This window comes from Prionailurus viverrinus, chromosome F2 (assembly GCF_022837055.1).
Source record: "Prionailurus viverrinus isolate Anna chromosome F2, UM_Priviv_1.0, whole genome shotgun sequence".
NCBI lineage: Eukaryota > Metazoa > Chordata > Mammalia > Carnivora > Felidae > Prionailurus > Prionailurus viverrinus.
The window spans coordinates 41,702,264-41,717,313 of record NC_062578.1 but is presented as its reverse complement, the minus strand read 5'-3'; the positions used below and the strand labels follow the sequence as shown (position 1 = coordinate 41,717,313).

Genomic DNA, 15,050 nt, shown 5'->3' with positions numbered 1-15,050 from the left:
TACTATGCAGCCTCGAGTCCACCTTATGACTCCTAGTGAGAATAACAAAGTCCCCTGGATTAGAGGCTTCACTTGGCCCTCACAGGGTTGGGGGCTACCTGTGGCAAGTGTACCACTTGAGTATATTCAAGTGCCTGTAAAGAAGCAGAGGAGGGGAGGGAACGGGGCCAGCCGCTGTGAGCCTCGTTAAACCTGGAAGTCCTGTGATACAGAATTAGAGGATGGAGCTGTAAGGATAAAAGCCAGCCCAGCACACAAGAAACAAAGCTCATAGTGCCTATCTCCCTGAAGCAGTAAGGCATAGAGGTAGAGAACGTATGCTCTGGATTCAGACACATAAAAGGTTCAAGTCCTAGCTCTGTCGCTTACAAGGTGAACTTGGACAAAGTCCTCCTGTTGCCCCAGAGTTAGATCTAACCATAATTCACCAATGTTCCCAGTGTAGTAGGAACAGAACTGTGGTATTATTAGCAAATACTCAATTATTCATTTACAGCTAAATGAGTTAAACTGGTTTGTGATTTTATAGAAATTTATAAAATGTTAACAAGAATTCGATCTACATATCAAACAACTGATCTTAACATAGTCATGCTCAATCCATACCATTCTCACACTATTCTTAGAGTTAATAAAAACTTGTGCTCAAGAGAAATACTTTTTCTTTTCAAACATTTAGTCACATTTTCTCTGTGTCAACTTACATTAAAGTAACTTTATCACGAAGGTAACAGTTAAGCCTATTACAAGCCAGTCCTTATAAACACCTACCTTGGAAACGTACTATTTTATTCAATCCTCACAAATCTGAGGTAGATACTCTTCTTATATCCATTTAATAAATGAGGAAACTAGCAAAGAAAGCAACTTACACAGGGTTTGATACCAGGTAAGTGAAGAAGAGGCTGGGACTCAAACTCCACCAATCTAGCTCAGAGCCTCTATGGTAAACTATTCTTTTGCCTCATTTATAAACACACACTGAAAATCAACCATTGGAATAAAGAAACAACACCCCAGAGATGCTACCAACCATCAGTTAGGCAGAAGGATCTCTATCTGATTTTTGGACTGCTATGTAACATACTAAATATTACAGAAAAACCTGCAGTCAGAGAACCTGGCTGGCCCTGTCAGTAGAGCACGTGACTCTTCTCGTTTGTAAATTTGAGCCCCATCATGGGTGTAGAGATTACTTAAAAATAAAATCTTAGGGGCGCCTGGGTGGCGCAGTCGGTTAAGCGTCCGACTTCAGCCAGGTCACGATCTCGCAGTCCGTGAGTTCGAGCCCCGCGTCGGGCTCTGGGCTGATGGCTCGGAGCCTGGAGCCTGTTTCCGATTCTGTGTCTCCCTCTCTCTCTGCCCCTCCCCCGTTCATGCTCTGTCTCTCTCTGTCCCAAAAATAAATAAACGTTGAAAAAAAAAATTTTTTTTAAAAATAAAAAATAAAAAATAAAAAAAAAAATCTTAAAAAGAAATCTGCAGTTACAATGCCATTTAGGATGCACATTTGCTTCTGAAGCATGGTGATCCTTTGGGAAACAAGCCTCAAATATGAGGTCACTCACTCACTTTTGACCTTCCAAACCTCTATAGGAGATGCACAACTGCTTTCAATCTCTAGGATTAAGATGAAAGCAAATTACTCTCTATTGCCTGCTTATCTACCTACTAAAATCTTTTCTTCTTCAAAGATGCCACTAAGGGCAATAAAATAAGGCCTAGTCCTGCCCTTCAGGCACAAAGTCAAAAAAAAAAAAAAATTGGGGGTAGGGAGGATAGGAAAAATAACTTTTAGGAGGGAAGAAATGGGACTCTTGAATGAGAAGTTGCTATGTGTAGGAAAAGAAATATGTAAATGGTTTCTTCTTCCAGAAAAAGAACGTTTTCTTCTCCCCATATTACTGTGCTTTTCAGGAGATGAAAGAAAGAGGGAATATTTCTTAAAGTATCCAAGAATTTCTTAGTAACTAAAAGGGGTTGGGACCCTCTGACAGTCACAGTGTTAGAAGAGACCTACAAAGAATAATTATAAAGAAGTCATTTTCGGGACACCTGGGTTAAACAGCCGACTCCTGGTTTTGGCTCAAGTCATGACCTCACAGTTCACCAATCCTGCATCAGGCTCCACACTGACCTGTGCTGACAGCACTGAGCCTGCTTGGGATTCTCCCTGCTCTCTGTCCCTCCCCCACATGCACACTATCTCTCAAAATAAATTTTTTTTATTGATGCCCTTTTCAAATAGATATTTATAAAAGAGGTAAGATGAAGGAACCCTAACAGAAGATCGTTTTTGCCTCGATGCTCTAACTCTACCCACTGACAAGTCATCAGGACCACTTAGGGATCTTTTATTCAACTTAAGGCTGGTGTACCTTAGCTCTTAGAGTTATGCCTTATTCATTTTTAAGAAATAATTACTGCAACAGAGAAATGAAGTTGGCTGTAGAATCCTTATAGATTGCAGCCTTTTAGTGAAATTATTCAAGATTATCTGTATCAGGATGATCTCTAAATACATAAAAAATAAATTCAAGCTATAATACTTCTTACTTCGGGATGGAGGATGGCCAAATAGAAATGTGTTCAGCTGTAATATCGTTCACAATGTCCTCCTAAAAAAAAAAAAAAAAAGTGATTTATAAGTTGATTTTTTTTAAAGGAAATTTCTTTTGAAGATTTTTTTAATGAAATTATGAAATACTGACCCGAACATTGTGAAGTTTCACAAAGAGTGATAAAATAATAGTCAAAACCAAAGGTTCCTATGAGAAAGAAAATACAGAATCATTAAATATTATATATATTTAACATTCCTCCTGTCAACCTCAGGGATACCAAGGATTTTTTTTTTTTTTTTAATGTTTATTTTTGAGAGAGACAGTGTGAGCGGCGGTGGGGCAGAGAGACGGGGAGACACACAATCTGGAAGTAGGCTCCAGAACCTAAGCCAAAGTTAAATGCTTAACCAACTGAGCCCCTCCAGGTGCCCCCCCCCCCCCCCCCCCCCCCCGCCAAAGTCAAAAGACTTTCTGTCAAAAGACTCTAGGGAGCCTGGGTGGCTCAGTCAGTTAAAAGTCCAACTTCAGCTCAGGTCTTGATCTCACGGTTCAGAAGTTCGAGCCCAGATTCTGTCTCCCTCTCTGCCTCTCCCCCACTTAGCCAGCATGCACACGCACTCACTCTCTCAAAAAGACATTTAAAAAAAGATTCTTTCACTTTTGAAATCTACCATCTGCTTTAGTTTAAAGCGCATACTACAGGTCAACTTTATTTTTAATCTCATGAAAGAAGTCACAGCACATAATTACACAAAAATTAGCATATTTAGGTGACTGGCTTATGGTGCTCAACTCCTCAAATGACTTTTGAAATTGAGTAAATACATCTCTTTCCAATTAGTACTTCCAGCTAGCTCTAAAAAAATCAAATTTTTATTCCTTAAAATAATACTTAAAGGATGGAATCTAGGTTATGTCAGTAAATAAGTGTAACATTAATCCTATCATCAAAAATTAAGGCTAGGCTTCACACATCCTGCCCTATTATGAACACTTCCTTAAAATTAAAAAAATACCTCCTTTGGGGCACCTGGGTGCCTCAGTCAAGCGTCTGACTGTTGGTCTCAGCTCAGGTCATGATCTCACTGTTTCATGAGTTTGAGCCCCGTGTCAGGCTCTGCTCTCACAGTGCAGAGCATGCTTGGGATTCTGTCTCCCTCTCTCTCTGCCCCTCCCCCACTTGTGCAGTCTGTCTCTCTCAAAACAAACTTAAAAAAAAAATACCTAATTATTCACTAACACATGTTAAGATAAATGCAAAATAAACCTCTCCATTTAGACCATCCCATCTTCAGAAATGATCACTGAAGATAATGAGCACATCATACAGAGAGAGCACTTCAACAACCAGCATTTAAGCACTCAATATTTTCAGTCATATTTTACAAAAGTGAGAATTAGATAACTTTTAATAAAACTTACCCGTAATTTTTTGATAAAAGAAAGTAGTTCACTCCTACAAAAAACAAATTTTGTACATATTTACTATCAGAAATTAAAAAGAAAGTAAATTATAGGTGAAGGTTTATACCTAACTCTCCAATTCTGCATGTATGAAAGAGTATAACATTCTATTGTCATAATAACCTAATACAATTTCTTCTGTTTTAATCACATATGACTTCTTCAGTACTATGCAATCATAGACATCAACGACTTTGAACTCCAGTAGATATTAAATGGTTAACAATCTCTTAAAATAACATATAAATAAGAGGTATTTCCAAAGGTGGCCATGTTAGTCCATCAGAGATCAGCACCAGAGAACTCTTACACTGTCCATCTTTAGGATATACAAGGATAATGGTAGATGTTCTTGAAACAGTACAAACTGAGTACACAAAATAAACTGACAGAAACGTACCGATACATTATACCTAATGTAGATTCCCTCTGCTTTATTAAACTAACTCTGCCATCATTTCCTCGTTTGTGTTGACTGGATACACTACAGATCTGAACAACAACTTCCCAAAGGTCTTTAGCAGTCCGTCTACTTTCTTTAGGGCCTGGAAGTTCTTTGCATGTAGCTGCTAAAAGCTGTCCAAGCTGTAACACGAAAAACAGAAAATACACAAAAGATAATCTGTAATATACGTGTAAGTTCTATTTTAAGGTGCACTTAAAGAAAGGATAGTGACCCAAACATACCAACATGTATGTTATGCTATACCTTCCATTCAACCATGGAGGAATTTAGAGTTCACTGTCTAACAGACTGGAATCTGACTGGGGAAGAGGATGCTTTGGTTCTGCCATATTATAAAGCTCACTGTTTCCTTCAATAAAAGTCTAATCAGGGCAAAAACAAGTGTAGTCTAATAAGAACAAAACTGAGACAATGCAAAGAGGTAGGTGATTTATTAAGAGTGTGTGTGGGAGGGGCACCTAGCTAGTAAATAGTATGATCCCACTTAAGAAGGGGGCAGGGTATGTGGTGTATGTATGTAATGGGAAGTATATATACACACACAATGTTAACTGTGGTAAAAGCCCAGAGGTGCAATTAAAATAGTGCTTTAACTTTACACACACTGTAATCATTTAAAAAAAAGTTGTGGTGGGGAAGGTGGTGCAGCTGGGTGGCTCAGTCAGTTAAGCATCTGACTTGGGCTCGGGTCATGATCTCACAGTCTGTGAGTTCAAGCCCCACGTCAGGCTCTGTGCTGACAGCTCGGAGTCTGGAGCCTACTTCCGATTATGCTCTTATTCTCTCTCTGCCCCTTTCCCGCTTGTGCTCTCTCTCAAAAATAAATAAATGTAAAAAAAATTTTGAGTAAAAATAAATTTAAAAAATTCTTTTTTAATGAAAAAATAAGGGGAGAAATCTGGAAACTGAAGTTGGCAGGATAAGGGAATAAGATGTAGAACCACCTTTCTCTAAAAAAAAATGGGAGCAATTGGAGATGGAGTTACTGATGTGAGGAAGAAGGAAGGAAGGAAAGCTTACTGAAAGTGAATGATCTGAATAAAGGCAACTTTAAAAGGACCAAAAATGCTGGAAGAACACACAAATAAAAGAGTGGAAGGGCTAAAAGCAAAAGGCAGAGAAAACACAGGCCCAAAATGCAGAGGAAAAAAACAGGCTTATGTCAAATTCAGTGTTTCTCTTTGTAATTTCAAACAAAAGAGGACCCCTCTATCCTTTGTTCATATTAACTCTTATACATCATTGCTCTTTTCAACAGTGAAGCGGCAAAGATCATTTCAAGTCCATCAGGAAAGCCCAGATCCCTAACTGGACCTAGAAAACATTCATAAGGAGGTCCCCATCACCTCAGGTAACTTCTTTAAGGAGGCAGCAGTATTATGACAAAGATGAAAACTGATACTTTTCCTTATTTTTTATAATAAAAAATTACAAACATGGAAAACTTGAAGAATTCAGTAATATCTGTATATTGGACTTACTGTGAATATTCTACTGTATTTACTTTATATACCTACATATGCTCTTTGTTAACTAATAAGCCGCAGACACCACACCTCATCCCTAAAGACTTTACTATGTATCTTCTAAGGGTTAGAAGATTCTCCTGCGTAACCATAACTCCATGATCACACCTAAGAAAATTTATAACACTCGTGCTTCCTAAAGGTAGTAAAAACAATGTGAAAACCCTAGCTGTGCTATGGGAATGTGTTTTCTGTGCTGACAGCTCAGAGCTGCAGCCTGCTTCAGATTCTGTCTCCGGCTCTCTCTGCCCCTCCCCCATTGGTGCTCTGTCTCTAAAATAAATAAACATTAAAAAAAAAAAACACAAGAAAATTAAAAAAAAAAAACATTTCATCTTGCATGCCTACTGAATACAAGTCTGCTCCATCAACTAAGACCACCATATATGCAGCTATTTACTGTAGTGCAATACAGGGCTGGAGTAGCTCCTTGTCTCCATTCATTTTCTGTTGTTAAGAATCACATGCTTGGTTGAGGTCACTGCACTAATTTACTCAAAAGTAAGAATTTTCAGAAGTTTTAGGCCCCAGGGGCATCTGGCCAGCTCAGAAAAAAACCTATGACTTGATCTCAGGGTCCTTGAGTTTGAGCCCCACACTGGATATAGAGATTACTTTAAAAAAAAGAAAAGAAAAGGAAAGAAAAAAGTCTTAGGCCCCTCGAAGTCAACTGAATTCCACAAACATTCTTAAGCATCTACTATGTGTGGACATCAAATAAAGCACTGAGAATATAAAAAGTAACTGTCCTCAAGAAGCTCACTGTTCTATAAGAAGACAAGTGAAAAATAACTTATTACATAGTGTAAGTGCAACAAAAATATATGCCTCCCCAAAAGTAGCAGGACTACTTAGTAGCACAGTTCAAAGGTAACAAAGGAGAAAGTGATTTACTCCTTTGCAGAGAAAGAAATAAGGCTAAGCTTCCAAGAAACCACACCAACAGGCAAAAGTGGGAAGGGCATCCCGGCTAAGTGATTCACAGCACATGCTCAAGTGCAGAAGTAGAGAAAGCATCCTGCATAGAGAGCTGTGAGTAATGTGGAACCACGAGCACAGAACAGCAGGACAAGGAGGAAGAGAGAGCAAACAGAGGAAGAAGCACCTGCACCTTAAAAGGCCTTGGAGGCTACATTACAAACTTTGGTCTTTATCTGATGCTATTACTACTATTACCACCAAGCTCCGTAAATCCTGTGCATTTTCCGATATGCTAGCTACACTGCCTCCTATCCTGATCCAAAGGGGAGACTATACAGTTCTGTGTTATTTCAAAAGATCATATTTTAGCTACATGTTTAAGATTTTCCCCTCTCCTTTTGTGATTACAGAATATTCAAATAAGTAAGAAAATAAAATGGAAAATAAACTGATTAAAACCACCTACTATTCCACTATCCAGAGATGGTAACTGTTAACATCCTTCTAAACTTTTCCCTATGCATATGTATATGTATTCCACGCCAAATTCCAAGTTTGGAAATTGCTCCAAATTATAGCATTTCCAAAACACGATCCCTTACTCTAGACCTCTTTCTCTGATTCCTTTTTCCCTGACATAAACAAGGGAGCACAGGGCCAAACTAGGAAAGGGGACACATAAACCCTAACCAGATAAGATGATGAAATACTTCAATGACTCTTCAGCAAGGTCACCACATATCCTTCCTCCTTTTGGGCAAGATCAGGGGGCTACAGGAAGCAGTGACATAACCCAGCCCAAGTTCAGGCAACTTCCAGCACAGTATCTCGTACCCTTCCACACTGCAGGCCCTGAAACACACACCCAGCCTTGCTGGTGCACAGCTCCACAGAATTCATTGCTGAGAAAAGCAAAGAAAAGCTACTGTACGGTCCTAATGCTGAACAACAAGCTATGATCCTAAGTGGAAATTACTGTTTTGGAACGAAATGGTTCTTTCTTTTCTTTTTTTTTTTTCAACGTTTATTTATTTTTGGGACAGAGAGAGATAGAGCATGAATGGGGGAGGGGCAGAGAGAGAGGGAGACACAGAATCGGAAACAGGCTCCAGGCTCTGAGCCATCAGCCCAGAGCCTGAAGCGGGGCTCGAACTCCCGGACCGCGAGATCGTGACCTGGCTGAAGTCGGACGCTTAACCGACTGCGCCACCCAGGCACCCCAAAATGGTTCTTTCATCTAAGGGTTCAGCAAAGACCAAGACTACTGGGCATAATCAGACAAGTATCCCAGATAGGAGAAACTCACATTTCAGAAAATTCAGTGAAAAAACAGATCTAATCCAATGTCTGAAATTCCAAAGAGAAGGATGATTCAAGTTATGGGATAAATTTTGTGAACAATTATAGAGAAGACAAAAAGGAGTAAAAACACAAAAGAAATCAGCAAATCTTCAAAGGGCTGAAATGAAATGATCTCAGTTTTTTAAAGGACATATAGGAAATTAGGAGGAAAAAACAAATAACCAAGACAAATGTAAAACAGGGAGTCTTGCAAGAGTTCTCAGATAACCACTGACTGAAGAGACTATGTACTAAAGGTAAGAGGAGATAAACATAAAGCATACAAGCAATAAGGAAATCTGAAAAACCAAACGTACACACAAAGAAATGTTAAATCACTACATGGGTTTTTTTTGTTTTTTGTTTGTTTTGTTTTAACTGAAGACCAGAAAGGGAGAAAAGTCCACTGCTTGTTCAGGTACACATAATATTAACACATGACAAACATAGTCTTAGGGGAAAATTCAAGTTTCTGTTTTTATTTTCTCCATCCAGAAACATTTTCAGTTGCACAAGAGAGATATAATTAAGAAAGGTGAATAAACAACTCACCTCCAATTCACTGAATGGATTCTTTCATTTGGGTGTAATTACTAACAAACATTTACATGACCAAGGACTACGCACAAATCGAGAGGAGGAAATAAGCTCTAAGGAAGGGTCAGGTGCTCAAATGGAAAAAAGCTGGAAGTGCACCCCTCACATGCAGGTACACCCATGTATTCCAGAGGTTAACACTAGAGTTTGATTATACTGATCAAAACAAGAAAAGAGAACTAACCTCTCACTAGCTTACGGTTATACCAAAATATCCATTAACTAATTTTTGTTTGCATTCTCATGAACTACTGGATATTGAAGAAAATATCAGAGGGCAAACCCAAGCACCCAAATTATCTCAAACTATACTTTTAACCACACACCAACAAACATTTGTCCCATCTTCCATTGTATCATAGAAATTGGACAAGTTCCCTTAGTATAGATCTAAAGAAACAGGTACAGTGATCTCATCCTAATAATCCTTTTAAACACAAATTACCTTTACATATGGATTACTCTGAAGCAGAAATGCGGGAACTTGCAATGTAAGGTATTCATTTTCCCTCCAGTTTAACATAAAAGCAACACATTCCTCAGCTATAACCTGACGAAGAGGAATATCTAAAAAGACAAAGAAAATAGTTGGAATTACCATAACATTAAAACAGAACAAAGCAAACATGTACTCAGATTTCAGTTGAACAAATTAAAAACAACAGTTACAGATGAAACAACAGAAAAATTCTAATGTTTTATATTTTTCTTTAGAAAGTTAAGGTTTCTCAGGGTGCCTGGATGGTTCAGTCAGTTAAGCATCTGACTTTGCCTCAGGTCAGAGTTTGAGGCCCGTGTGGGATTTTGTGCTGACACTCAGAGCCGGGAGCCTGCTTCAGATTCTGTGTCTCCCCTCTCTGTGGCCCTCCCCCACTCTCTCTCTCAAAAATAAATAAACGTTAAAAATTTTTTTAAAAAAGTTAAGTTTTCCCAACAACAGACTGCATGGTCCCTACTATTTACTAATTAACAAACTCACCTACTAAGAATACTTTACACTCTCTTGTGGAAGTCCGCGTTACCTGTCCTCTATAAAATTTGTAACCCAAATGAGCAGAGAACAAACACACAAAACAAGTACGATGGTACAGTATAAACTTTTAGCACATTTAGAGCACAGAAATAGCTATACCATTTAATAAAACTAACAAATCTGAGTGAATGTATCATTTTAAATATTTCTTCTGATTAAAATGTAATAATAAGCATTCTATGAAATCATTTACTTTCAAAAAATATTTACTGTACCAAAAACATTTTTAGTTTTCAATTTTTTTAACATTTATTTTTGTGAAAGAAAGAGTGCACGCGTGCACGCATGGGGGAGTAGCAGAGAGAGGGAGACAGAGGATCCGAAGCGGACCCAGCACTGTGAGCAAAGAGCCAGATGTGGGGCTTAAAGTCCCGAACTTTGAGATCATGACCTGGGCCGAAATCAAGAATCAGCTGCTTAACCGACTAAGCCACCCAGGCACCCCAGAAACAATTTTAAGCAAAAAGTAATGAGAAAAAAAAAAAATCACTCAGAACTTTTGGACCAAAAAAAAAAAAAAAAAAAGTTTCACACATCGTTTCCTTTGAAATAAATAAATATACCTTAGTATTAAATATGTTGCAAATTTTTGTAGCTCAAAGTATATAATATTCAGGTTTAAACATACTTCAGCAAAAAGAAAAATCCCAAAGAATGCTAAATTAACAACGTTCACTTGAAATAGGGAGAGCTATTAAACTTCTTAGGTAAATATATTTTGTTTAGTCTTTCTAAAAAAGAAAAAAAAAAACCTGCCTATGGCTATTTGTTTATATCTCACCTTACCCATAAGAGGATTTGCAACGACAAAGACAGGCATAGGAACACAGCAAAACAAAATATACTATTTGCATCACCTTCAAGAACAAAGACAGAAGTGAAACTGGTATCTCCAACACATGCATGTCATTGAGTTCTTTACCTTTTGCCAAAGGCAGACCACACAGCATTTGACTCCAAGGCTTCATTTATTCACCCACATTCCCCATTAATAATACAGCAATGGTTTGGATTTTTTGTTAATTTTAATTTTTTTCAATCTTTTTTTTTTTTCCATAAAGTGTATTTTGAGAGAGAGAGCATCAGCAGGGGAGGGGCAGAGAGGGGAGACAGAATCCCAAGTAGGTTCCATGCTACCAGCGCAGAGTCCCATGCAGGGCTTGATCTCAATGACCGTGAGATCAGATGTGACCCGAAACCAAGTGTTGGAAGCTTAACCAACTGAGTCACCTAGACGCCCTTAATTTTTTTTTTTTTTTTTTTTTTTTTGAGAGAGAGAGAGAGAGAATAACTGCACCCGTGTGCAGGGGAAGGGCAGAAGGAGAGAGAGAATGTTAGCAGGCTCCACACCCAGCATGGAGCCTGATAGGGGGTTCAATCCCATGAACCATGAGATCATGACTTGAGCTGAAATCAGACACTTAACGAACTGAGCCCCCCAGGTGCCCTTTTTTATTTCTATTTTTTGAGGGAGCATGAGTGGGGGAGGGTACAGCAACAATTCTTAAAGATAAATCAGAATCTAGGGAGAATTCTGATATAGCCCGAGAAGCAATGATTTGGAGATTAAACTTCCCTTTAAGCATCTGCAATATACAATTCATCATTATCTCTACCAGGCCTAGAATTCAAATTTGCTGAAATCCAAGGAACATAACTAAGACACGTGTCTCAACACAAAGTTACCTATTAGTACAAAGTATTAAAAGTTAGGGAATTTCTCCCAAAAGACATCAGTGGTTTTAGAATAATTAATCTAAATAATTAGTTTAGAAGAAGTAGCCCTTATTTATAAATGAAGGTTGGGGGCGCCTGGGTGGCACAGTCAGTTAAGCGTCTGACTTCAGCCAGGTCACGATCTCGCGGTCCCTGAGTTCGAGCCCCGCGTCGGGCTCTGGGCTGATGGCTCAGAGCCTGGAGCCTGTTCCTGATTCTGTGTCTCCCTCTCTCTCTGACCTTCCCCCGTTCACGCTCTGTCTCTCTCTGTCCCAAAAATAAATAAACGTTGAAAAAAAAAAAAATAATAAATAAATAAATGAAGGTTGGATTTGTTGTCAATGAAGACCACTTCCTCTTCCTTTGGATGCCTGGGTGGCTCAGTGTTAAGCATCCAATTTCAGCTCAGGTCATGATCTCATTGTTCATGAGCTTGAGCCCCACATAAAGGACTGCTTGTCGCTGTAAACATGGAGCCTGCTTTGGATCCTCTGTCCCCTTCTCTCTCTGTGCCCACCCCCTCCCTCATGCTCTCTCAAAAATAAACACACACACACAAAAAGATCACTTCCTGTTCCTGATAGTAGAGCCAGACCAAGCCATGTTAACACCCTCTGTCTTTTACAGAGCATATGCATTTAATTTGATCAAAATCAGCCCAGTATCACCAGGGAACAATTTTTTTCCCTAAAAAGAGAGGGAGGAGATGATGGCAGATAACACCTTTTTGCACCCCTCCCTTATCCTGACCCATGGTTGTAATTTCTACTAGAAATCAGAATGTATTAACAATTAACTTACTCCAAAAGACCCAAGAGGGCCAGTGGCAATTTCTGCTTTGACACATTACTAGCACCTTCCGTTACACTTCAATTTTACTGCTTACAGCTTTAAATGTGTATACTATGATTTAATTACTCTAAAACATGTAAAATTAAGAAACTACTTTAAGATTTACATACAACAGAGATAATTTTTATGATAAGCCCTTTTCATAATGGCATATTTATACTTAGAACTGGACACACAAGGTTTGTTCCTGAAGTGACAATTGAGTTCCTGACCCAGTGGCAACCATTCTGATTATTTCTATGATAGTAATGAGGAATTAAACTTTCAATCTGTACTTTCAATGACATTTTGATTCTTTAACAAAGTATCTTAAAACTGCAATATAATTTTGTAATGTGTTGAGCAGTGTCCCCTCAAAATTCATTTCCACCTAAGACCTCAGAGTTTCCTCACTTGACAACAGGACCTTCACATATCTACTTAGTTAAGATGAAATCATACTGAATTAGCACACACCCTAAATCCAGTAACTGGTGCCTTTGTAAGACACACACACACTCACACTCTCACTCCCTGAGAAGGCCACGTAACAAAGGAGGCAGAGATGGGAGTGAATAAAAGATTGCTGGGAGCCGCCTGAAGCTAGAAGGCTTCTCCCCAGAGCCTTCAGAGGGAGCATGGCCATGCTGACACCTTGATTTCAGATCTCTGGCCTTCAAAAGTATAAGAGAATAAATTTCTGCTGTTTTCATCATCTAGCTTGTGGTACTTTGTTATGGAAATTCTTGGAAATGAATAGTTTCCTACATTATCCTCAATGTTCTCAAGTGAACTCCACGTCAGATTTCTGTTTTAGGAGAGAGGTAACTTTTTTATAGATGGCAAAAAGTCAAGCAAATGTTTTTTTTAGATTCTTCCCCACAATTACCTGAGTACTGTATTTCTGAACTTTGGCTTTGTGAAAGTCTTACCAGGAAGCCTCATTTCCAGATATCCTCGCACCCTACTAATAAGATCAGAAGGAGGTCTCTCTCCTGATTGCCCTGTTCCAGCTTCATGCGTATGAATATCCAAAAGCAGCATCTCATTCAGCATGACCTGACGGAGTTTTGGCGAGAACTCTGTTACCAACTCCAAACAAGCAGCAAACAACTGTTTGGCGTGGGAAAAGTCCTAGAGAAAGAAAGAAATCACTGGATTGCTTTTCCTCTGGAATCGAAAAATGTGCATCTTTATGAGAACGGAGCAAAGAGGAGGAGGATTAATTTAAATGGTTAACACCGATGTCTTGGAAAGAGGCCAGATTATCTTTATCATCTGTGTCACTGATTTATTCCAATACTTAATTCTTTTGTAGTCTAAAAAAAAATCCGTGGAATTTAAGAAACAAAACAGATGAACACAGGGGAAGCGAAGGAAAAATAAGATAAAAATAGAGAGGGAGGCAAACCATACGAGACTCTTAAATACAGAGAACAAACTGAAGGTTGCTGGAAGGGAGGTAGGCAGGGGATGGGTTAAATGGGTGATGGGGATTAAGGAAGGCACTTGCTGGGATGAACATCTGGGGTTATATGGAAGTGATGAATCACTGGGTTCTACTCCTGAAACCAATACTATACGTGAGCCTAGGGGATATGACATTGCTCAATGCCCTCTTAAAAAGTTTTATATAATATTCACTTCCTGATATAAGTGGTATGTTAACTAATTTGAATTTAAATAATTTTTTTAAAATATCCAATAAACAGAATAAAAATATGCTGTATTATCAAACTAGTTTTATATAAATGGTAAAACCAAAAAAACTTTCACATAATTATATACACATCACATACATACATTTTATATAAGCTACACATATTACATATACGTAATGTATATTATATACCTATATGCCTATCTTATACATACGAGCCATACATGTTATATACATATATAGAATACACATAAATTATACATCTTCTATACATACATATACACAAAATCCATACAGATTCCATGACAAGTACCCTTCTATACCTAACCTATTAAGAATTGGATCTTATACTCTTCAACAAGGTTTTACATTCTAGAAAATTTTTTTAATGTTTATTTTTGAAAGAGAGAGCATGAATGGGGAGGGGCAGAGACAGAGGGAGACACAGAATCTAAAGTAGGCTCCAGGTTCTGAGCTGTCAGCACAGAGCCCAATGCTCGAACCCACAAACCGGGAGATGATGACCTGAGCCAAAGTCAGACGTTTCACTGACTGAGCCACCCGGGCGCCCCAACAAGGTTTTACATTCTAAAATCTCTGTACACGACCTTAGTCCACATAATTGACTAATAAATCAAACTCACTACAATCCAATCCCTTTCTTACACGTCCGCTTCTAATTTTTCCGAAGAGCAGTCTTTGTTCGTTCTCTCTCCCTCCCCACAGTTGTCTCCTTTACTCCTACCCCCATCACGATGAAGAAATAGCTCCCACTAAACAAAGACCTTCTAGCTGTTCAACTGACTAAACACTCTTTAGTTATCTTACAGAACCCAGGGGCTGCATCCCCGTGCTGCCCACTCCCTTGTGCCTGACATTCTCTCTATTCCCCTGGCTATCACGACTCCACCTGTGTCTGGTCCTCATACCC

The 15,050-nt window shown here is 38.7% G+C and overlaps 1 protein-coding gene across 4 annotated transcripts in view; it reads right to left on the bottom strand.

Moving 5' to 3' along the window:
- Positions 1-15,050, bottom strand: part of INTS8 (integrator complex subunit 8) — a 54,967-nt gene that overhangs the window by 11,142 nt on the left and 28,775 nt on the right. For all 4 annotated transcript variants that reach the window (XM_047841924.1, XM_047841921.1, XM_047841920.1 and 1 more), the window contains 6 exons: positions 13,392-13,593; positions 9,325-9,446; positions 4,429-4,613; positions 3,987-4,020; positions 2,712-2,768; positions 2,557-2,618 (listed from right to left, as the gene is read on the bottom strand). In XM_047841924.1, the coding sequence (XP_047697880.1) occupies positions 2,557-2,618; positions 2,712-2,768; positions 3,987-4,020; positions 4,429-4,613; positions 9,325-9,446; positions 13,392-13,593 (662 nt within the window). The remainder of the gene's footprint in view (positions 1-2,556; positions 2,619-2,711; positions 2,769-3,986; positions 4,021-4,428; positions 4,614-9,324; positions 9,447-13,391; positions 13,594-15,050) is intronic.